The sequence below is a fragment of the Oncorhynchus keta genome, chromosome 6 (assembly GCF_023373465.1).
Source record: "Oncorhynchus keta strain PuntledgeMale-10-30-2019 chromosome 6, Oket_V2, whole genome shotgun sequence".
Lineage (NCBI taxonomy): Eukaryota > Metazoa > Chordata > Actinopteri > Salmoniformes > Salmonidae > Oncorhynchus > Oncorhynchus keta.
In genome coordinates this window covers 12,331,598-12,355,992 of record NC_068426.1, presented here as the reverse complement: position 1 = coordinate 12,355,992, position 24,395 = coordinate 12,331,598, and the positions used below count along the sequence as shown (strand labels likewise).

At 43.7% G+C, this 24,395-nt stretch overlaps 2 protein-coding genes across 6 annotated transcripts in view; one reads left to right on the top strand and one right to left on the bottom strand.

Annotated features, from left to right (window-relative positions):
* Nucleotides 1–7,439, top strand: part of LOC118385741 (short transient receptor potential channel 5-like) — an 82,170-nt gene extending 74,731 nt beyond the window's left edge. The window contains exon 12 of the mRNA XM_052520727.1: nucleotides 1,932–7,439. Coding sequence (XP_052376687.1) covers nucleotides 1,932–2,882 — 951 coding nt within the window. The 3' untranslated portion in view covers nucleotides 2,883–7,439. The remainder of the gene's footprint in view (nucleotides 1–1,931) is intronic.
* Nucleotides 7,440–7,564: 125 nt separating this feature from the next.
* LOC118376630 (putative bifunctional UDP-N-acetylglucosamine transferase and deubiquitinase ALG13) lies at nucleotides 7,565–23,150 on the bottom strand. Of its 5 annotated transcripts, none has more exons than XM_035763364.2 (24): nucleotides 22,857–23,150; nucleotides 22,444–22,527; nucleotides 22,292–22,342; nucleotides 22,134–22,180; nucleotides 21,906–21,978; nucleotides 17,978–18,059; nucleotides 17,477–17,645; nucleotides 15,628–15,697; nucleotides 15,405–15,513; nucleotides 15,141–15,205; nucleotides 14,944–15,044; nucleotides 14,254–14,369; nucleotides 13,916–14,138; nucleotides 13,657–13,770; nucleotides 13,343–13,481; nucleotides 13,093–13,237; nucleotides 12,962–12,997; nucleotides 12,657–12,712; nucleotides 12,416–12,493; nucleotides 9,091–9,256; nucleotides 8,887–9,006; nucleotides 8,765–8,805; nucleotides 8,472–8,655; nucleotides 7,565–8,337 (listed from the first exon to the last, which is right to left on the bottom strand). In XM_035763364.2, exons 1-24 carry the CDS (start codon nucleotides 23,046–23,048, stop codon nucleotides 8,072–8,074), a joined length of 2,727 nt encoding a protein of 908 aa, XP_035619257.1. In that variant the 5' UTR covers nucleotides 23,049–23,150; the 3' UTR covers nucleotides 7,565–8,071. The 5 variants fall into 5 exon arrangements, with proteins under 5 accessions (XP_035619257.1, XP_052376686.1, XP_035619256.1 ...); XM_052520726.1 differs by having other exon boundaries at nucleotides 13,343–13,500; nucleotides 13,658–13,770; XM_035763363.2 differs by having other exon boundaries at nucleotides 13,343–13,490; nucleotides 13,663–13,770.
* Between the last annotated feature and the right edge of the window lie 1,245 nt (nucleotides 23,151–24,395).

Genomic DNA, 24,395 nt, shown 5'->3' with positions numbered 1-24,395 from the left:
CTGTCCATCCTCTCTATCCCCCTCTTAACTGATCTGTCCATCCTCTCTATCCCCCTCTTAACTGATCTGTCCATCCTCTCTATCCCTCTCTTAACTGATCTGTCCCATCCTCTCTATCCCCCTCTTAACTGATCTGTCCATCCTCTCTATCCCCATCTTAACTGATCTGTCCATCCTCTATATCCCCATCTTAACTGATCTGTCCATCCTCTATATCCTCGTCTTAACTGATCTGTCCATCCTCTCTATCCCCATCTTAACTGATCTGTCCATCCTCTCTATCCCCATCTTAACTGATCTGTCCATCCTCTATATCCCCATCTTAACTGATCTGTCCATCCTCTCTATCCCCATCTTAACTGATCTGTCCATCCTCTCTATCCCCCTCTTAACTGATCTGTCCATCCTCTCTATCCCCATCTTAACTGATCTGTCCATCCTCTCTATCCCCATCTTAACTGATCTGTCCATCCTCTCTATCCCCATCTTAACTGATCTGTCCATCCTCTCTATCCCCATCTTAACTGATCTGTCCATCCTCTCTATCCCCATCTTAACTGATCTGTCCATCCTCTCTATCCCGATCTTAACTGATCTGTCCATCCTCTCTATCCCCCTCTTAACTGATCTGTCCATCCTCTCTATCCCCATCTTAACTGATCTGTCCATCCTCTCTATCCCCATCTTAACTGATCTGTCCATCCTCTCTATCCCCATCTTAACTGATCTGTCCATCCTCTCTATCCCTCTCTTAACTGATCTGTCCATCCTCTCTATCCCCCTCTTAACTGATCTGTCCATCCTCTCTATCCCCATCTTAACTGATCTGTCCATCCTCTCTATCCCCATCTTAACTGATCTGTCCATCCTCTCTATCCCCATCTTAACTGATCTGTCCATCCTCTCTATCCCCCTCTTAACTGATCTGTCCATCCTCTCTATCCCCATCTTAACTGATCTGTCCATCCTCTCTATCCCCATCTTAACTGATCTGTCCATCCTCTCTATCCCCATCTTAACTGATCTGTCCATCCTCTCTATCCCGATCTTAACTGATCTGTCCATCCTCTCTATCCCCCTCTTAACTGATCTGTCCATCCTCTCTATCCCCATCTTAACTGATCTGTCCATCCTCTCTATCCCCCTCTTAACTGATCTGTCCATCCTCTCTATCCCCATCTTAACTGATCTGTCCATCCTCTCTATCCCTCTCTTAACTGATCTGTCCCATCCTCTCTATCCCCCTCTTAACTGATCTGTCCATCCTCTCTATCCCCATCTTAACTGATCTGTCCATCCTCTATATCCCCATCTTAACTGATCTGTCCATCCTCTATATCCTCGTCTTAACTGATCTGTCCATCCTCTCTATCCCCATCTTAACTGATCTGTCCATCCTCTATATCCTCTCTATCCCCCTCTTAACTGATCTGTCCATCCTCTCTATCCCCATCTTAACTGATCTGTCCATCCTCTCTATCCCCTCTTAACTGATCTGTCCATCCTCTCTATCCCTCTCTTAACTGATCTGTCCCATCCTCTCTATCCCCCTCTTAACTGATCTGTCCATCCTCTCTATCCCCATCTTAACTGATCTGTCCATCCTCTATATCCCCATCTTAACTGATCTGTCCATCCTCTATATCCTCGTCTTAACTGATCTGTCCATCCTCTCTATCCCCATCTTAACTGATCTGTCCATCCTCTATATCCCCCTCTTAACTGATCTGTCCATCCTCTCTATCCCCCTCTTAACTGATCTGTCCATCCTCTCTATCCCCCTCTTAACTGATCTGTCCATCCTCTCTATCCCCCTCTTAACTGATCTGTCCATCCTCTATATCCCCCTCTTAACTGATCTGTCCATCCTCTATATCCCCATCTTAACTGATCTGTCCATCCTCTATATCCTCGTCTTAACTGATCTGTAGGAGCTGAAGCAGGACATCTCCAGTTTCCGCTATGAGGTGTTGGATCTGCTGGGGAACAGGAAGCCCCCGCGGAGAACCTATTCATCCAGCAGTGAGGCCACTCAGCAGGACGAGGCCAACAATGAGGGGGAGGGAGGGGCCGGACAGGGTCCCTCCAGGGACCAAGGGGCCAAGGGGGTGTCCTTCAGCACGTCTACTGCTGAGAGGAAGAGCAAGGACTCTGGGTTCAGTGTCTCTGCCCTCTTTAAGTCCATGTCAGGGGTGGAGGGGCCAGTGGGCAACAAACCAAAGTGCAACGGGCTGCGGTTCTCCTCCTCCTCCCCTTCATTTGCTGTGTTCAGCCGCACTGGTGGCCAGCTGCAGCGCTTCTCCAAGTCCAAGAGAGACTCCATCAGGCGGCTGGGTCTGCTCTTCTCCCGCATGAATGGACACGTCCCAGAGCACAGGGCCACTCCTCCCTGCATGCACCAGCCCACCTACAGCATCTCAGATGGCCTACTTCATCAGCCCACAACCTGGCCGGACGTCCATATCGCCCCCGATCCCCAGGTTACATGCAGCCAGTTTCACCTGGACCGGCTGGGGGTGAACCTGAAAGAGCTACCCCAGGCCCAGGCCCCAGCCCCTACCCAGGCCCTAGCCCCTACCCAGGGTTCACCCCAGCAGGCTAACGGAAGTGACAGCCTGCTCCTACGGCCCCCAAGCCTCTCTCTGCCGCCCCCGAGCCTCTCTCTGCCGCCCCCGGGCCCCTCCCTACCGCCCCCGGGCCTCTCCCTGCCACACCTGCACTGTGCTTCTGGCATCAGGGCCTCCAGCATCAGGGCCTCCAGCTCCCAGGCTGTCCTCCTGGGCTCTAGTGAGGACATGTATGAGTCCTGGATAGGACCATGTGATGAGCTGGACTCTTCAGAGTGGTGGGCTGAGCAGGACTCCATCACCACACAGCTTTAGAGACACCCGCCACCCCCAGAATAATGTAGGACAGCAAACTACAATATGTTCAGGTCACACTGCTGAGGACAGAGAAAAAAAAGTGTCTGACAAGTATTCAAAACCCAGGACTAATTTTCTCAAAGATATTATAGGAAGATTCTAAACATATAAATGAAAAAAAAAAAAGTTATTTATTGCAATATAACTACGTTTGCATACTGCCACCTACCTGTGATGCTTAGATCTTTGTTTGCGGATTGTAAGTTCACTATCCTCTCTCAACACGTGTTCTCATACAGTTTCGGCCCAGTTAATTCTATTTTACCTATCAACTTATCACTGAGATAAAGGGGGTCATATACACAGGTCAGCTATTACCATTGTCCAAACTTCTACTCTCTTACAAATATGTTTCATCTCTTGTTGCAAGTTTTTCTATTGTCTTTTACCAGACTGTTTTGCCAGGTAGTGTGCCACATACAAATGCCAGATGTCCTCTATACAGTAGTGTGTTCCTTTTGGTACATCATAACCTAAACATGGATGGTTAATATCATGGTGGAATTTCAGGTTAAATATTTTCAAGTTGTTTTTGGACAATTAACTAAGAATACTGTCCTCTGTTTTTCCATGAAAGTTATTTTTCTATAGTTTCTTGGAACTAAGCCACTACCCATTTTTGGCTATTGAGACAGGAAATGCATGATATTAGTAGGGGTAGGTTTATTTATCCATAGTTTTAATGTGTTTACTTATAGTCTCATTTACTTTGGACAAGATGGTTATGAATTATAATACTCAAGATCATTTTGGCAGAGGACCCCTACGCAAACAATGTTTCACAGTTGTTGAAAACACGCGTGGATACAAATACACATTTTTATTTGATAATTAGATTAAGCGTTATCTATTCAAATATATTAAACCATTTTTGAATGATTCTTCGGAGAACTAGGATTCCAAGACTGGGCCATGTGATATGATAGGCTGTATAGTGGTCAAATAAAACTGGACTGAACTGTCCAAAATGTTGAAATAGCTATACTCTGGGCTATTAGTGACAACTCAATGCATTCGCTAGTTGCAGTATTCAGGACTCACCTTAGATAATGTGCCATCCCATCAATTCAAAATGAACAGTTTAGTAATTGCATTTGATCATTTGACCAATCAGATCAGCTATTTTGCCCATAATTGGGAAAGATCAGAATTTGGCTGCCTGTGTAAACACAGCCAAGCTCAGTGAACAAAACTGCCTGAGTACCAGTGAGCTAGCACTCTCCATGGTGCTGATTATGACAGGAAGGGTAGCAGCAACATCGGTCTTGTGTGCTGTCCCGGGTCCTGGCCCTCAGATACCATCATCGTACCAAATTACTTCTCTAAAGCAGGGCTCTCCAACCCTGGTTATGGTAAATGTTCCCTCCAATCCTAATCAAGCGCACCTGATTCTAATAAGAAGCTGGTAGATCAGCTTAAATCAGGTTAGTTCACAGATTCTTGAAAGTTGGAGACAATCCTCGTCCGGCATGGAAACTTTATTTTATAGGTGAATTTGATGAAGGAAAACGTTTTTTGTAATTTGTAAAAAATATTTTTAGTATTGTTAATTTCCCTGTCAGGCTCTGTGCCAGGAAATGCCGCAGTCCTATAGGATCTAAATGTCTAAATCCCCCCACAAGTGTTGAAAATGTTTCTTGCAATAAGCCCTCTGATTAAGGAATATTTTTCTCAAAACTGTGACTCCTAAAAAACTCAAAATGAATCAGAAATGAGCAGGGTTAGCTATGCCATCTCCTGATTACAGGTATTGCAACAAGACAAGGTAACCCATACAAATTAAATGGAAGTATGGAGGTAGTTGCCATTTATGAAAGTGTTATTCAATTCTATGAGTTATAGTAGTGAAGGCTAAATTCAATATTTTATCAAATATGTTTATAATCCATTGTATGACCATCTTAAAACAATTACATATGTTAGCTTTGTAGAAGCTTTGTAGAAGCCTCAAAGGATGAGACACAGCAGTAAACTAGCAAGCTAGGCAGCTGTTTAGCGTTGTAGTACATTCACTAATTTGTTTCTAAACAATTAACAAGCTTGTTAGCTACCACGTCATGTTCTTGTCAACCAGTCACAGTAGCTAGCAAGTAACAGGATATCTCAAAAGTCTAAAAACCACTTCAGGGCAAATAAATCAGATTTGACCATCGCATGCCCAGGAATCAGATTTATGACTTCAAACCACCTATGCTGAAATGTGGCTTGAAATGTCTGATTCCATGTGGCTTTTGGCTGTTCAGACTTCAGGAAAAACAGATTCATATCTGATATGCCCCCAAAAACTGTGGCTTTAGATAAACTCAAGTCTATGGTTCAAATATGTTTAATTAATTAGGTTTTAGAATCATAAAGCAGCTTAGGAGAAACTATATTGCTACTGTTTATACCGCTTGAATAAAAGTAGAAAATATGAAATTTTTCAAATCTGTAAAAAAAAACTGTCAGAGTGCTGAAAGATCTAATAGAACGTTTGTTTTTAATTGGGGATTTAAATTAATCATTTTCCATATTTTAAAAATGTTTTTTTTTTTTTAATTGATCTTGGAGGCAAAAACATGTCTGTTTTGAGTAGCTGTTGTCAACTCAGTCAGTAGCTTGTCACCGGTCACTAATGGCTAACCCCCTTAAGATACATTTGTCAATACTTGAATCACTGTACTGCAACACATGCTTAAACTATTAAAATATTTGTTGTGCTACACCTAATACCATTTTCTTGATAAATATTGTTTTAGGTTCTGAATCTAGAAAAACATGCTGAAAGGCTAAATTAGTCCTGACACAGTGAGTTCTATAAAAGCAAACAAAAAGTTCAGATTTATTAGATATTTTAATAATTTAAAGGTTTAAATTAAACAATCATGGCCTTAACACTTGTTGGACAATGCGTAAACATGAAATTCCTCTAGTATCTGAGTTTACATCATAGAACTTGCAGCTAAGCAAGCCCAAATGTCTTAATGACTGATACATATTACTTTATAATCTTTTTAAATTTGAAATGTATTTAATTTGTACCTTTATTTAACTAGGCAAGTCAGTTAAGAACAAATTCTTATTTTCAATGACGGCCTAGGAACAGTGGGGGGCAGAACGACAGATTTGTACCTTGTCAGCTCGGGGATTTGAACTTTCGGTTACTAGTCCAACACTAACCACTAGGCTACCCTGCCGCCCCGGCAAAAAAAGAAACGTCCCTTTATCAGGACCCTGTCTTTCAAAGAATTTGTAAAAACCCAAATGACTTCATATCATTCATATCATAAATGGTTTAAACACAGTTTCCCATGCTTGTTCAATTAACCATAAACAATTAATGAACATGCACCTGTGGAACGGTCATTAAGACACTAACAGCTATCAGACTGTAGGCAATTAAGGTCACAGTTATGAAAGCTTAGAACAACTAAAGAGCCCCTTCTATTGACTGAAAAACACCAAAAGAAAGATACCCAGGGTCCCTGCTCATCTGCGTGAACATGCCTTAGGTGTGAAGGAAGCATGAGGACTGCAGATGTGGCCAGAGGAATAAATTGCAATGTCCGTACTGTGAGACGCCCAAGACAGCACAACAGGGAGACAGGACGGACAGGCTGAGAGAGTCTGGACTGAGGGCTTGTGTGGCCTGTAGTAAGGCAGGTCCTCATCAGACATCACCCTGCAACAACATTGCCTATGGGCACAAACCCACCGTTGCAGATAGGACTGGCAAAAAGTGCTCTTCACTGACAAGTCGTGGTTGTCTCACCAGTCTCAAAAGTTGCATTCGAGTTTATCGTCGAACGAATGAGTGTTACACCAAGGCCTGTACTCTGGAGCGGGATTGATTGAGGTGGAGGGTCCATCATGGTCTGGGGCGGTGTGTCACAGCATCAGACTGAGCTTGTTGTCATTGCAGGCAATCAACGCTGTGCATTACAGGGAAGACATCATGTGGTACCCTTCCTGCAGGCTCATCCTGACACGATCCTCCAGCATGACAATGCCACCAGCCATACTGCTTGTTCTGTTCGTGATATCCTGCAAGACAGGAATGTCATTGTTCTGCTATGGCCAGAGAAGAGCCCGGATCTCAATCCCATTGAGCACGTCTGTGACCTGTTAGATCAGAGGGTGAGGGCTAGGGCCATTCCCCCCAGAAATGTCCATGAGCTTTCAGGTGCCTTGGTGGAAGAGTGGGGTAACATCTCACAGCAAGAAATGGCAAATCTGGTGTAGTTCATGAGGAGATGCACTGAAGTACTTAATGCAGCTGGTGGCCACACCAGATACTGACTGTTACTTTTTATTTTGACCCTCCCCAGTTAGTCACGTCTGTGGAACTTGTTCAGTTTGTCTCAGTTGTTGAATCTTATGTTCATACAAATATTTACACATTTATTTTCAGCAAACTTAAGTTGACAGTGAGGTCATTTTTTATTGCCGAGTTTGATAATTTAGTGTATCATATTAAAGCTTAAGATATTTGCAATCCAGACAACATTAATGCTTCCCACAGTTGTCAAGTCAACATTAAGACTTATTTTGATTGTCCAGTCTTCCAGGAATCTGAGTTTACAGTTGACGCAAAGTGTGCTCCAGGAACAGGGTTGAGAGCCCTGCTCTAAAAAGGACAGCTCAAATGATAAACGTTAGCCTTCTGGGAAACAAAACCGTTTTATTAATTAAACATGAAAATAATGTATTAAACATTCTGTAAACACTGGATCAGAGGGTGTCTGAAATGGACCCCTATTCCCTATGTAGTGCACCACTTTTGAGGGCGCCCTATTCCCTATGTAGTGAACCACTTTTGAGGGCGCCCTATTCCCTACATCAGTGGTACACAAACTGGGGTAATAGTACCTCTGGGGGTACTTGAGAAGACTCATGATACAATTGTCCTACTGGTAAAATGCAGTAGGGGGTAGTTCAGGGCAAAATTCAGTTGGTAGTACAGCAACTGAAAAAGGATGGGAACCACTGCCCAACATGGCACCCTATTCAAAAGTAGTGCACTATTTCAGACAGCCACTGACTAGCAAACTTCAAAAACATGCAAACTTCAAAAGAAGAAAAGTGGAACAAACGTTACACATGACATAGGGTGACATATGGTGAATGTGGGTAGTTAGAGGGGCCCACCTCCCTCCCCCAGTGCTTGGTTACATGCTGGGAGGAATAAAGTGCCCTGGGTGTGTGGGTGCAGTGACATAGTTGACTGGGTGATTGGAGGGGCAGTAGGATGCGTGCACATGTGGTTGGGCAGGGCCTGAGTTCCAGGGTGTGAGGTAATGGTAGGTGGCAGAGAGCATCGGAACATAAGGCTCGTAGGTGTGGAGGGGGGGTTGGCTGCACTGGTCCTGAAGCAAGGGGTAGAACACTGTGCCTGGGGCTCCTGCTGAGGGAGGGTCCATGGGCAGGGGGGTGCCTGGTAGGAAGGAAAAGGTGGTGGGTGAGGACCAAGGTAAGAAAATAAGTCGTAAGATTGTGACACTGAAGATCTTGTTCAATGCAGATGTGCCATTTCATAATGAGGTCTGGAGGCAGAGGGGTGAAGCTGACCATTGGCAAGAACATCTCCCTGGCCATCAGGCCCTGCTCTCCCAGTCTCTGGGTAGGACTGGGGGACTGTGTGATCAGAGGGAGGAGGGGCTCCGGAGTAGGACTGGAACTGTTGCTCGGCATTAGGCTGCTGATACGCCTGCTGCATCTGTACCATGGAATGCCAATAGCTCTGCTGGTACCACTGTTTCAACATGGATAGAAATCAAAAGGTACAGGTTGTTTTCATTCAAAGACATGTCTAGTGTCTCATGCCAAGTAACTGTTCACCCATACATACTATAATCACTTACTTGGACTCCTAAATTAAAGTAATATTGGAGGACCTTGCCATCTACAGAAAGAGAAAAACATTTAGTTACCGTCACATCTTCAAAGTCAACCATAAGAAGTGCCATGGAGAAGCATGTCTAACCTCGTGGAAGGTCGTTGGCGTTGGAGTCATAGGAGTAAGGTGGAGGGGGTATGGTGCTGACCGCTTCCCCCATCTCATTCACAAACCAGGGAGAGGAAGGGGGAACCTGAATGGATGAAACTACAAACAAGAGAAAATAGGCATCAGTTAGTTATTAGGGCTTAATAACTCCTTTGGTCTGACCATCACCCTAAGAGTGGGTACCTTGTCTGCCCATTGCGTGTGGGGGCATGGGAGCCCCTTGAGGATAGTTTGAGGGTGAAGCAATTGGTGCTGGAAGGGTCTGAGAGCTGCTAGAGGAAGAGGTGAAGATAGTTGCTGGGGCTGTGGTTAAAGCCTGTGCAGGCATGACTGCTGACTTCACCACCACCTGAGGAAACAAAACTAAATCTAACTACAATTGACAAACAAGGTGCTTAAAAAAAATAAAATAAAAATAGTCAGCCACATGACGTAGATGCAAAGTAAAACAGGCTAGGTGGTCAAGTTGTGGTCCTTCTGTGGCTCAGTTGGTAGAGCATGGCGCTTGTAACGCCAGGGTAGTGGGTTCGATTCCCGGGACCACCCATACGTAGAATGTATGCACACATGACTGTAAGTCGCTTTGGATAAAAGCGTCAGCTAAATGGCATATATTATTATTATTATTATTATTATTATTATATTAAGTTCCGCAACTAAGAGCATGAGGTTAACTTTGGCTGTTTTGATCCCGCGGCTACTACACGGTAAGAGTGTGAAGCGAACTGTTTGGCAGAGTGAAATCTTGCACATCGCAATACATATAGATATTTTTGGGAGATTCTTCAAAGTAGACACCCTTTGCCTTGACAGCTTTGCACACTTGGCATTCACCTGGAATGCTTTCAAGTCTTGAAGTAGTTCCCACATATGCTGAGCAGATGTTGGCTGCTTTACCTTCACTCTGCGGTCCAATTGGGTTGAGGTCGGGTGATTGTGGAGGCCAGGTAATCTGATGCAGCACTCCCCTTCTTGGTCAAATAGCCATTACACAGCCTGGATGTGTGTAAGGAGCACAAACCAGATGGGATGGCATACCACTGCAGAATGCTGTGGTAGCCATGCTGGTTAACTGTGCCTTGAATTCTAAATTAACATTTTTTTTTTTTAAAGTCAACAGCGAGGCATCCCCACACCTTTTCCTCAATGCTTTGCGGTGGGAACCACACATGCAGATATCAGCCGTTCACCTACTCTGCATCTCACAAAACTGATTCACGCAGTCTCCTCTGAACAGTTGATGTTGAGATGTGTGTTACTGGAACTCTGATGCATTTATTTGCGCTGCAATCTGAGGTGCAGTTAACTAGAATTAAGTTATCCTCTGCAGCAGAGGTAACTCTGGTTCTTCCTTTCCTGTGGTGGTCCTCATGAGAGCCAGTGTCATCATAGAGCTTGATGGTTTGTCGACTGCATTTGAAAATCTGAAAGTTCTTGACATTTTCTGGATTGACTGAACTTGATTTCTGTTTATTTGAGCTGTTCATGCTATAATATGACTTGGTATTTTACCAAATAGGGCTCTCTTCTGTATACCACCACTACCATGTCACAACAACTGATTACCTCAAACAAAGGAAAGAAATTCCACAAATTAACTTAAGGCACACCTGTTAATTGAAATGCATTCCAGGTGACTACCTCATGAAGTTGGTTGAGAGTAGGCAAAGATGTCAAGGCAAATGGTGGCTACTTTGAAGAAACTCAACTATAAGAAGTACATTTAGATTTGTTTAAATCTTTTTTGGTTACATGATTCCATGTGTTATTTCATAGTTTTGATGTCTTGACTATTCTACAATGTAGAAAATTGTTTAAAAAAAAGAAACCCCGGCATGAGTGTCAACTTTTGACTGGTATTGTGTGCGCGCAAGCAGACACCTTAACTTTTTCCACATTTTGTTACATTACAGCCTTGTTCTAAAATGGATTCAAATGTTCCCCCAATCTACACATAATACCCCATAATGGACAAAAAGCTAATTCTGTTTTGACATTTTTGCAAATGTATAAAAATATATCACATATGTATTCAGACCCTTTTCTCAGTACTTTGTTGAAGCACTTTTAGCTGCAATTACCATCTTGAGTCTTCTTGGGTATGACGCTAAAAGCTTGGCATACCTGTATTTGGAGAGTTTCTCCCATTCTTCTCTGCAGATCCTCTCAAGCTCTGTCAGGTTGGATAGGGAGCGTCGCTGTACAGCCACTTCTATGCTGCTGCTACCCGATCTACGCATAGTCACTTTAATATCCATCTAGATATTACCTCGACACCAGTGCCCCGCACGTTGACTATACCGGTAACCCCTGTATATAGCCCTGCTATTGTTATCTACTGCTGCTCTTTGTTATTCTAATTTATTTAAAATATATATTTTTGTATTATTTCTGGTTAAGGGCTTTAAGTTAGCATTTGACTGTAAGGTCTGTTGTATTCGACGCATGTGACAAATAAAATTGGATTTGATTTTCAGGTCTCTCAGATCAGGTTCAAGCCCAGGCTCTGGCTGGGTCACTCAAAGACTTGTCCCAAGCCACTCCTGCATTGTCTTGGCTGTGTGCTTAGGGTCATTGTCCTGTTGGAAGGTGAACCGTTACCCCAGTCTGAGGTCCTGAGTGCTCTGGAGCAGATTTTCATCAAGGATCTCTGTACTTTGCTCCGTTCATCTTTCCCTTGATCCTGACTAGTCTCCCAGTCAGTCACTGCCATTGAAAAACATCCCCACAGCATGCTGCCACCGCGCTTCACCAGAGGGATGGTGCCAGGTTTCCTCCAGATGTGAAACTTGGCATTCAGGCCAAAGAGTTCCATTTTGGTTTCATCAGACCAGAAAATCTTGTTTCTCCTTTTACTGAGGAGTGGCTTCCGTCTTGCCACTCTACCATAAAGGCCTGATTGGTGGGGTGCTGCAGAGATGGGAGAACCTTTCAGAAGAACCACCATCTCTGTCAGTGACCATCAAGTTCTGGGTTACCTCTCTGACCAAGGCCCTTCTTCCCCCAATTGCTCAGTTTGGCCAGGCAGCCAGCTCTTGGAAGAGTCTTGGTGGTTCCAAACTTCTTCCATTGAAGAATGGAGGTCACTGTTCTTGGGGACCTTCAATGCTGCAGACATTTTTTTGGTATCCTTCACATCTGTGCCTCAACACAAACCATGACCCCATTTCTTGGTTTCTGCTCTGACATTCACTGTCAACTGTGGGACCTTATATAGACAGGTGTTCCTTTCCAAATCATGTCCAAACAATTGATATTACAATAGGTGGACTCCAATCAAGTTAGAGCAAAATTTCAAGGATGATCAATGGAAACAGGATGCACCACACAAATGAGTCCCATAGCAACGGGTTTGATTACTCACATAAAAAGTCAAGCCATACAAGTAACTTTTGTCCAAAGAAAATGAACCTTCTACAGTTTGAGTAAACTTAAAACCTGATGTTTGTTTCTGACAAAATGTGACAATTGAGGAGTTGGGTAAAGCGGATTGTAAAGATTCTAGTACCTGCTGTGACTGAGTGTAGCTATAGCTAGCCATGCCCTCTTGTGGTGAGCCAGCACGAGATCCTCCCTCTTCAATGGTCTGTAAAGGCAGGCAAAACAAATGGAGACAGGAATGAAATCAAACCAATCAACCCCAATAAAAAGCAAGTAAATTGACATGAATGGGAAATTATACAATACATCTAATCATCCCACATTTATAGTTATTAAAAGTTTCAACAAAAAAAGCAAGTGAAGAGTACCAGGTTGGCAGTGGACTCTGCCGCAGCATACACAGATGGGCTCTGGAACACTGTGTCTGCAAGATGATTTAAAAAGACAATTGTGAACTTTTATCCCTATTGTACAAGGGTTCTTCAAATTGTGAGCCTTGACTGTCACCAAATGACAGAATCAGTTGGGAAATGGCATAGCCCAATAACCTAATGGACATCTGTTGAAAATACATCTACAGAACAGCATACAATAAAATGGTGGCCAAGGACTGTCTTACCAGCTCTTCACCAACTTCACAGAAACCTCACAAGCAGGTGATGTCAACACTCACCTTCACCAGTATAGATGTACTCCTCTGAATATTCACCTGAGGCACACCAAGGATTTACCATTTACATTCCAACTCAAAAACAAATACATTTTTTTATGATCAAGACGGCGTCACTGGACAGGCTGGCCTACCCTGGTCGTCACCATTGCTCCTCTCGTCAGCGTCCTCCTCTGATGAGGTCAAGGCCTGTTTACCAGATGTGGGGATGGGGCTTGGCCCCTGCTGCACCCAGAATGTAGGGAGTGCTGGAACCATGGGATTTTCTACAGTCTGTCCCTAAAGAGACAGTTACAAAAGTAGACAGCAGGTTGACTTGAATACTAATGCTCCCAACTATCAAAGTCTGTAGCCTGAGGGCTTCTGGGCTGGCTACATAGTTACCGACAAGGGAGGGAAGGCAGTTTCATCTCCCCCCTCAATCTCATAGAAGGTGATTGTTCCTTCCATGTCCTGTGCCTCCTGTCCTGTCTCGGGGACGTAGCTGAACTGGCACTCCTTGTTGATAGCAGGGATCTGGCGCCTGCTTCGGCTGCAAGAGCCCAAATGAATATACGTATTTTTATAGCCACAACACCACGTCACGTTGAACCATGACTACATTCTCTGTGGGCAGGGCCACCGGTAATATCCAAAGTTACTGTAGCTCAAATTGCTCATTCTGCTTGACATTGCTAAGACGATAAAAGGCGTATTACCGTGACCTGAATGAGTAGTTGTCGAAGCTGTGGTAGCAGCGTTTTCCTGAGTGAGGGTAGTATGTCATCTCTGGCCCAACGAGGGGATGATTGTTCAGGAAACGGGCTGAACTTCTGAACAGAACCCAGATTGGCAACAGCATAGATACCAGCAGAATATAATAAACGGTAAGGAACATGACCTTCAGTCATGGTGAAGTACAGCAGTGGCGTAAAGGTGTTTTAGAGTGATATCTGTCAAATTTAAAAGCACACCAACCTGGGTGGGCCATATCCTCGCGGGGGCCTGGGTGGAAGATGAGGCCGATAGTGTTCGTAGGGCATTGTCTCTGGTGGTGGTGTGGGGGCATGCATGCCAGGGGCACGCCCAGGGGGTAGGCCGCCAGGGCCTGATTGAAAGCGGGGAGGCAGGCCAGCCACCATCAGCATCTCCTTCCCTCTGGGTTTCTTAAAGAAACGCCGCCGGCCCCGCAACTCTGAATCTAACATACAAAAGGGATAACCGTTGTACAGGTCTTCAATGGTCCAAGGCCAATACGATGTTCAGTGTTAATAAAAACATACTAAGACCATCTAACGGTTAAAGAGCATACTGACCCATCTCTCCAGGATACTGCTCAGGCCGGCTGTATGATGGTCCCTTGCGGCTCGGGGTGATGTTCCAGGCAGGGACAGGGTTCACAGGCTTGAAGTTAGTCAGAGACACAAGATGTCTGAAAGGGGTGGGTGGGGTATAGAGAGGTCTCATAAACCTAATATTGAAAAGAGCACCTTCTTGATGGTGAACCACTGCATCTATCATACTGTATGACTGAACCATTCGGCATGGTACATTTACATTTTAGTCATCTAGCAGACTCTTATCCAGAGTGACTTCCAGTGCATTCATCTTAAGATAACTAGGTGGGACAACCACATACAGTAAGCACATTTTCCTCAATAAAGTAGCTATCCGCAGTCAGAGCGGGGGGGGGGGTCAGAAGTTGAGCAAGGACTCTTCTTCAAGGGGAAGCTGGTTCCATAATTGGGATGCCAGGACAGAGAAGCCCTTGTACTGGGTTGAGTGGGAGGACCAAGAGATCAGAGGTGGCGGAACGGAGTACTCGGGTTGGGGTGTAGATTTGGAGCAAAGCCTGACGGTAGGGAGGGGCAGTTCCTCTTACTGCTCCAATACAAGAATGTGCCAGAAAACTAAAATAAGCACACATTGATGGGTGCTGTGTGGAAGTGCCTATGTGTAAGTCATTTCAATTGGGGGTGTTTTTTAAAAAGGGACATGTATCTCACTTTTCTCCAAGCTCTTCGATGAACACTGTCACAGCGCTGGGGTGAGTGCCCACCTCCTGAATGAAAGCATTGTAATACTTCCCTTTGGGGTCTAGACGAACCTGCATGGAAGACATGGGCTACCCTTATTCATTTGGAGTATTTTTTTTCTCTTCACAAAACAATCTTAATTTAGTGGATAAATTGGATTACTGTACCTGACACTTGTCTCCCAAGAAGTACTGTCTTCCAGCAAACACCATGTAATCAGTTTTCTGCATCTCTGTTTCAGAGAAATTATATGCCATTCCAGAACACCCAATTATACAACTGCTCTACGTTAAGAAATGAATGTACGGTATAACATATCAACCCCACGGATAAAAGGTCTGCTCTGTGTGAATCTTGTCGTTTATGACTAATGTCTCATTAATTCAGCAGTTCCACAAGAAACCCCAACAGAAGGGGGCAACATGGCATACCTCTGCGACTGTCGTGCCATACATCAAACTGGACATTTCTGTACATCTCAGAATCCAGTGCTTTGAGCACCTTGTACGGGAGAGAGAGTTTTGCTGGTCCATCTGGAGTCTTAGGAAGAGAAAGAAACTGGATTTGTGTTCCTAGAATCTAGTCTTCGTCAAAAAGATTTTGTATAAACTACAACTCAGTGGTAACAATAGACGCTATAGAAAACGTTGCCACCTTTGCTTCCTCTGCTCCAGGCCGGGCTTTGTCCTCTGTGCGACTGTGCCCATTGAACTCCCAATCATCCCTACAAGAAAGTAAATAGAGTGTAGAAAAATTGTACTTTACAAAAACCTGTTAGATGTTGTACGTTTCTTTCGGAAAACGTATTACAAACCGGGTTGACCTTAAAATGGAGGGACAAGTTTAACCTTAAATTGAGTCACTTTTTTTTTTACTGAACAAAGCATAAAAAAAAAAAAACGCAACATGTAAAAAGTGTTGGGCCCATGTTTCATGAATTGAAATAGAAAGACCAGAAATTTTCCAGCATATTTCTCTCAAATTTGGTTTACATCCCCGTTAGTGAACATTTCTCCTTTGCCGAGATAATCCAGCCACCTGACCTGCATGGCACGATCATTACACAGGTGCAGACCCTTTTCCAGCACACGACAGACGTCGCATGCATCGCTTGGCGGCATCAAGAAAGCCATGGCCATCCCATTCAACAGCGTAGAGTTCCGGTTATATTACAAAATATTTTAATAATAATTAATGACACAGGGCCAATTGTGCATCTCCCTACGGGACTCCCAATCACGACCTTTTGTGATGCACACTGAGGTGCAGAGCCAAAGACCGCTGCGACACTCGGGAGGCCCATATAAAAAAGGCCACTAAAATCCGCAGTGTTGGTCACAACACTGACTGCAGGAATGTTGACCAGAGCTGTTCCCAGAGAATTTAAAGTTAATTTCTCTACCATGAACTGCCTCCAATGTCGTTTTAGAGAATTTGGCAGTACGTCCAAACAGCCACACAAACCGCAGACTACGTGTGGCCACGCCAGCCCAGGACCTCCATGTCCGGCTTCTTAAGCTGTGGGATCGTCTGAAACCAGCCACCTGATTAAACTGTGGGTTTGCACAACCGAAGAACTTCTGCACAAACTGTCAGAAACAGTCTCTGGGAAACTCATCTGCAAGCTCATCATCCTCACCAGGGTCTTGACCTGACTGCAGTTCCAGTGTCCTAAACAACTTCAGTGGGCAACTGCCACAGGAGAAGTGTTCTCTTCACAGATGAATCCCGGTTACAACTGTACCAGGCAGATGGAAAACGGTGTACGGCGTCATGTGGGCGGGTGGTTTGCTGATGTCATTGTGAACAGAGTGCCCCATGGTGGAGGTGGGGTTATGGTATGGGCAGGCATAAGCTACAGAAAATGTCTCGGCTCCTCCATGGCCTGCATTCTCATCGAACTCGTCACCCATTGAGCATGTTTGGGATGCTCTCAATTGACGTGTACGACTGTGTGTTCCAGTTCCAGGAAATATCCAGCAACTTTGCACAGCCATTAACGAGTGGGGCAACACTCCCTAATCAACTCTACGTAAACGAAATGTCACCCTGCATGAGGCAAATGGTGGTCGCACCAGATTCTGATCTACACCCATCTTTATTTTTTTTCAATGTATATAATAATCTTCAGAAATAACTGTCAAAGCAAAAAAATACCTAGGGATTTACAATGATGCTAAAAACATGGCCATTTTGGGATGAAGTGTGTTCATTTTCCTAGAAGTCAGAGTGTACACAGTAGGACATGTCAAAATGCTGAATTTTGGCACTTTACCAGGTCTTTAGTTAAAAGTATGTATTGAATTTTCCATGTGGTCTATATTAATAGGGCACTTAATATAAACAGGCTTTTAAAACTCAATATTGGTGCACAAGTTAAAATATCAAAGGGATGCAAAAGGGACTCTTTTATGGAATGATCCAAGTAACTAGCAACTGTAAGACTTAGGTTTAGTGTAGAGGGCTTTATGGAAATCAAGTGGTGTGCAGAGCACAACTTCACCTCAGAGTCTGACCCCTGTCCTCAGGGGTGTCATAGCCTGCATCCTCACTGCACACCGACAGGCTGTTCCTATAGCGACGACCTCCGCCATGGAACCCTTCCAGGGCTCCTTGCACCTCTGCCTCGCCGACACCAAGGACTTGTGTGTACAGCAGCTCATACAACAGAGCTGGATCCAGTTGGAGAAAAAGGTGGTACATTTCCTATTCACTACACATGAAAGTACTGATCATTTAAAATATTGAGTAACTAAAATAAATGAGTAGCCAATTTATAGGACTTAGAGTGAAGATGTATCCACTGCTGTGGAGCTGGTGGAAGGAGCTATAGTACGGGCTCATTGAAATGGCTAGAATGGAATTGAGTCAAACATGTGGTTTCCTTACCTTTGACGTGTATGACACGGTTCCATCTATACCATTACAATGACCCAGTCTTCCAGTAACTCCTCCCACCAGCCTCCACTGATTTTTCTCAATTCTGATGAGTGCGAGTACAGACCTTGACACAGAGCTGCGTGGATGGGGTAGTTCCTGGGGTACACAACATCATAATGGCCATTGTTGGAGCAACACAGCAGAATCTACAACAGTCAGAGCAGAAGTGTGAAGTGTAATGCATTTTTACTCTTAACCATTCATCAAAATGGTAAAGAGTCCCCCCAAATCAAATTGTCTACAGCAGTTATTCCCAAACTGCTGTCGGCGGTACGCCAAATAAAATAAACTACGTATTTTTACTTCACATTTTCAAACAGTCCATTTATATTGCAACAAGCGGTTCTGTGAAAATTGAATTTAAAAATCAGAAGCCATTGCCAGATTTCTGGATTGGGCTCCGCTCAGACTATCCTGCCTTGGCAAATCACGCTGTTAAGACACTAATGCCCTTTACAACCAGGTACCCATGTGAGAGTGGATTCTCAGCCCTCACTAGCATGAGAATTAAATACAGGTAGACTGTGTGGAAAAAGATTTAAGACAGACTCTCTCCAATACAACATTGCAGAGTTATGTGCATCCTTTCAAGCACACCCTTCTCATTAACCTGTGGTGAGTTATTCACAATTTGTGATGAACAAATAAGGTTTTATATGTAAGATGGTTAAATAGAGCTAAATATATTGATGATTATTATAAGCGCTGTCACTTCCCACGAGCCGTGTTGTAACAAACACTCATTCTTATGCTTAATAAATGTATCGTATAGTGTGTTGGTGTGTGGCAGGCTTACAATGATGGCCAGAGGTTGAATGTTTGAAGGGGTACGGGACAAAAAAAAAAAAGTTTGGGAACATATGTTCTACAGAATAGAGAACAAACTAAGAGAGAAATAGAGGTAACAGAGACTTAAGCATGACTTGCTGTTTTTTCCCCCTGGTTCAATGAACGAAGTAGACCAAACCCAGCTGCTATTGCGTTGGTGTCTATGGGAGACACACCAAGTTACCGAGACTGGAACTGACTTTTTTTGTTGCTTCCAATGGTAAGCAGCCTGAATGAACCCCATTTTCATTTACATACACCATCTTTGGCTGTAGTCTTCTCAAATGAGAGCAGTACCATCTAGTGGACAAACCAAAGCACACTACAAAAAGTATGTGGACACCTGCTCATCAAACATCTCATTACAAAATCATGGACATTAAAATGGTCCTCCCGTTGCTGATATAACAGCCTCCACTCTTCTGGGAAGGCTTTCCGCTAGATGTTGGAACATTGCTGCGGGGACTCGTTCCAGTCAGCCACAAGAGCATTAGTGAAGTCGACACTGATGTTGGGCGATTAGGCCTGGCTCGCAGTCGGAATTTCAATTCAAAGATTAATGGGGTTGAAGTCAGGGGTCTTTGCAGGCTAGTCGTTCTCCACACAGATCTCTACAAACCATTTCTATAAGGATCTCGCTTTTTTTTGCGCAGGGGCATTGTCATGCTGAAACGGGAAATGGCCTTCCCCAAACTGTTTCCACAAAGTTGGAAGCACAGAAACGTCTAGAACATCGTATGCTGTAGCATTAAGATTTCCCTTCACTGGAACTAAGGGGACATGCCTGAACCATTAAAAACAGCCCCAGACCATTAATCCTTCTCCAAACTTTAGGGCAAGTAGCATTCTCCTGGCGTCGCCAAACTCAGATTTGTCCATCGGACTGCCAGATAAAGCGTGATTCATCACTCCAGAGAAACACGTTTCCACTAGAGGTCGACCGATTGTTTTTTTCAACGCTGATACCGATTATTGGAGGACAAAAAAAAAAAAAAAAGCAGATAACGATTAATCGGACAATTTTTTACATTTATTTGTAATAATGATGATTACAACAATACTGAATGAACATTTATTTTAACTTAATATAATACACCAATAAAAATCTATTTAGCCTCAAATAAATAATGAAACATGTTCGATTTGGTTTAAATAATGCAAAAACAAAGTGTTGGAGAAGTAAAAGTGCAATATGTGCCATGTAAAAAAGCTAACGTTTAAGTTCCTTGCTCAGAACATGAGAACATATGAAAGCTGGTGGTTCCTTTTAACATGAGACATCAATATTCCAAGGTAAGAGGTTTTAGGTTGTAGTTAATATAGTATTTATAGGACTCTATATCATTTGTATTCCATATACCTTTGACTATTGGATGTTCTTATAGGCACTTTAGTATTGCCAGTGTAACAGTATAGCTTCCATCCCCCTCCGACGCTACCTGGGCTTGAACCAGGAACACGTCGACAGCCACCCTCGAAGCATCGTTACCCATCGCTCCACAAAAGCCACAGCCCTTGCAGAGCAAGGGGAACAACTACTCCAGGTCACAGAGCGAGTGACGTTTGAAACGCTATTAGCGCGCACCCCACTAACCAGCTAGCCATTTCACATTGGTTACACCAGCCTAATCTCGAGAGTTGATAGGCTTGAAGTCATAAACAGAGCAACGCTTGAAGCACAGCAAAGACCTGCTGGAAAGTGCTGTTTGAATTTATGCTTACGAGCCTGCTGGTGCCTACCACCGCTCAGTCAGACTGCTCTATCAAATCATAGACTTAATTATAACAAACAGAAATACAAGCCTTTGGCCATTAATACGGTCAAATCCAGAAACTATAATTTCGAAAACAAAACGTTTATTATTATCGCATATACCCCGACTGAGTGCAATGAACGCAAGAGAACTGACAATTTCACCTGGTTAATATTGCCTGCTAACCTGGATTTCTTTTAGCTAAATATGCAGTTTTAAAAATATATACTTCTGTGTATTGATTTTAAGAAAAGGCATTGATGTTTATGGTTAGGTACACGTTGAAGCAACGGCAGTCCTTCCGCGAATGCCACCGCATCGATTATATGCAACGCAGGACACGCTAGATAAACTAGTAATATTAACCATGTGTAGTTAACTAGTGATAATGATTGATTGTTTTTTATAAGATAAGTTTAATGCTAGCTAGCAACTTACCTTGGCTTCTTACTGCATTCGCGTAACAGGCAGGCTTCTCGTAGAGTGCAATGAGAGGCAGGTGGTTAGAGCCTTGGACTAGTTAACTGTAAGGTTGCAAGATTGAATCCCCGAGCTGACAAGGTAAAAATCTGTCGTTCTGCCCCTGAACCGTTCCGAGGCTGTCATTGAAAATAAGAAATGTGTTCTTAACTGACTTGCCTAGTTAAATAAAGGTGTTAAAAAAATATATATAAAAAAAGCCAAATTGGTGTCCAAAAATACCGATTTACGATTGTTAATGAAAACTTGAAATCGCCCCTAATTAAAATCGTCCATTCCGATGAATCGGTCGACCTCTAGCTTCCACTGCTCCAGAGTCTAATGGCGGCAAGCTTTACACCACTCTAGCCGACGCTTGGCATTGCACATGGTGATCTTAGGCTTGTTTCCGCCCGCTCAGCCATGGTAAGCCTTTTCATGAAGCTCCCGATAAACAGTGCCGCTGTTGCTTCCAGAGACAGTTTTGAACTCTAGTGAGCGTTGCACCTGAGGACAGACGATTTTTACACGCCATGTGCTTCAGCACTCCGCGATCCCGTTCTGTGAGTTTGTGTACTACCACTTTGTAGCTGAACCGTTGTTGCTCCTAGAGGTTTCCACTTCAATAACAGCACTTAGTTGACTGGGCAGAAATTTGACAAACTGACTTGTTGGAAAGGTGGCATCCTATGACAGTGTCACGTTGAAAGTCACTTCTAATGCCAATGTTTGTCTGTGGAGATTGCATGGCTGGGTGCTCAACTGTTTTCACCCGTCAGCAACGGGTGTGGCTGAAATAGCCAACTTGACTAATTTGAAGGGGTGTCCACATACTTCTGTATTACACATTACCTCCTATCCACACACCTGGTTCAGTTTTGCCTGGTAATTACTTCATTAGTCAGGCATTTAAGATGCTTCAGGGCCTGGGCAGTGAATAACCACACTTACCTTCTCCATGTAGTCTACTTCAGTTATCTCCGTTGGTGGCTTCCCAGGATACCTGTATACAAGGAAGCACCGCCTGCCACACAGCCAACAAACTTATTTCAGGTTACATTAAACTGCATTTCACAAATCTAATTCTCCAGATCACATTTGACAATATCCTGTCGGCCAACAAAGGTTGTACAATGTGGCAGGTGATGTTTAACTGATAACACAATGTGCAGCACTTACCTGTACAACGACGACAAAGCCTTTATCTCAACTTGGCCAGTGGTTTCCTGGGGAAAAAACGTATTTAACAGTATGTACATGACGTTTCTTAATTTGGTCTGAATCTGACCCATGGCTTGTGCAATGTGCTTTTATAACACGTAGTTCTATAAACATACCTTGGGGTCCTCCAGACGTTCCAGATACTTCTCAAACGACCCTTCAACAAACTAGGAGATAAAGCATGCCATTAGACTTAGATTTTAAGCAATCAGTGCTATCTGGAATTCTTGGGACGTCCCTACCCTTAAACATTTTGAAGTCAACTTACAGGTTCAAAGTTGCATCGGTTCTCTCTCATGAAGGTGACACAGTCTTTCCTTATCTTTTGATGGTAATTCTGAGAGCAATACATCTTGGAGGAAAGAAATCAATCATTACATAGTGCACCTGTAATTCATATTCGACAATCTCCTCTTTGCGCCCTGGAGCATAGTGTTGTGCAATTCATATTTTAACTCTGGCCTCGGCAATAATTTCAGTCAGCCAAATGAACCATAGCCGAAGATGAACAAGCAGGCTAAATGAACCCTTGAGTTCCCAAACGACCCTTTACTTTGAAAAAAAGGCAACTTTCTATTCGCACACCATGAATTCAGTCAGATACATGTAATATATTATATTCTGAGCGTTGAACGTCAAATGGGACGTATAAAAACATTTCGCTAAATTGCTCTAGCCTACCTGCTCAGAGACAGCTCGAAATAGACAGGACGCGTCTCGTGCCATCATTTTCCTGTAGAGACCGATGCTGGCTAGATACTCGTCCATGTTTACAAAATACTTCTTCAAGGCTTTCTGCATTTTAAGGATGTTGTAAATAAAAAAACAATAAATATGCAAAGCTTCATAACTTTCCGCGTAGAAGATAAACATGAAGTTCGAAAGTTTCCTTTCGAGTTGGAATAAGGAAACAGGTGCTAAAACTGAGCACTGATTACAGAGTCAACACCGTCATTCGTGCCAACCGTTGAAAACTTTATTGAAAATTCTTGTCTTTGATTGGTTACACTATATTCTTGTTTTTTTATAATACTGCACCCCCATCTATTTTGTTTATAGCCTCCCATGCCTTATCCAGTGAAAAGGCTACTCCACAGCCAGAAACGAATGATAAACCTACCTCTGAGGAAATTATTTGTAAAAAATCTGGCCAAAATGTAACCGAATATACACCAAATATACAAAAGTATGTGGACACCCCTTCATATGAATGGATTTGGCTATTTCAACCACACCGTTGCTGACAGGACTATAAAATCGAGCACACAGCCATGCAATCTCCATAGCAGTGGTAGGTCACACAAGGACTGCCAAGTACTGTAAAAATAGTTTGTCCTCGGTTGCAACACTCCAAACTGCCTCTGGAAGCAATGTCAGCACAAGAACTATTCATTGGGAGCTTCATGAAATGGGATTCCATAGCCGAGAAGCCGCACACAAGCCTAGCTCGCCGCCATTTGACTCTGGAGCAGTGGAAACGCCTTCTCTGGTGTGATGAATCACGCCTCGCCATCTGGCAATCTGACTGACGAATCTGGGTTTGGTGGATGCCAAGAGAACGCTACCCGCCCCAATGCATAGTGCCAACTATAAAGTTTGGTGGAGGAGGAATAATGGTCTGGGGCTGTTTTTCATGGTTCAGGCTAGGCCCCATAGTTCCAGTGAAGGGAAGTCTTAATGCTACAGCATACAATGACATTCTAGATGATTTTGTGCTTCCAACTTTGTGGCAACGGTTTGGGAAGGCCCTTTCCTGTTTCAGCATGACAATGCCTCTGTGCACAAAGGCGAGGTCCGTACAGAAATGGTTTGTCTTGATTGGTGTGGAAGAACTTGACTGGCCTGCACAGAGCCCTGACCTCAACTCCATCTAACACCTTTGGGATGAATTGGAACCCCAAACTGCGAGCCAGGACTAATCGCCCAACATCAATGCCCGACCTCACTAATGCTCTTGTGGCTGAATGGAAGCTTTGTCCCAGCAGCAATGTTCTAACAACTAGTGGAAAGCCTTCCTAGAAGAATGGAGTCTGTTATAGCAGCAATGTTCCAACATCTAATGGAAAGCCTTCCCAGGAGAGTGGAGGCTGTTATAGCAGCAATGTTCCAACAACTAGTGGAAAGCCTTCCTAGAAGAGTGGAGGCTGTTATAGCAGCAAAGGGGGATCAACACCATATTAATGTCCATGGTTTTGGAATGAGATGTACAACGAGCAGGCG

Coding starts and splice junctions, on each gene's coding strand:
- LOC118376630 (XM_052520726.1), bottom strand. CDS start 23,048: ATGTTTATCTTCTACGCGGAAAGTTATGAAGCTTTGCATATTTATTGT. Junction 13,238..13,342: donor CTGCCTTCCCTCCCTTGTCG/GTAACTATGTAG, acceptor CTGTCTCTTTAG/GGACAGACTGTAGAAAATCC. Junction 8,656..8,764: donor ACTTTAATTTAGGAGTCCAA/GTAAGTGATTAT, acceptor ATGTTGAAACAG/TGGTACCAGCAGAGCTATTG.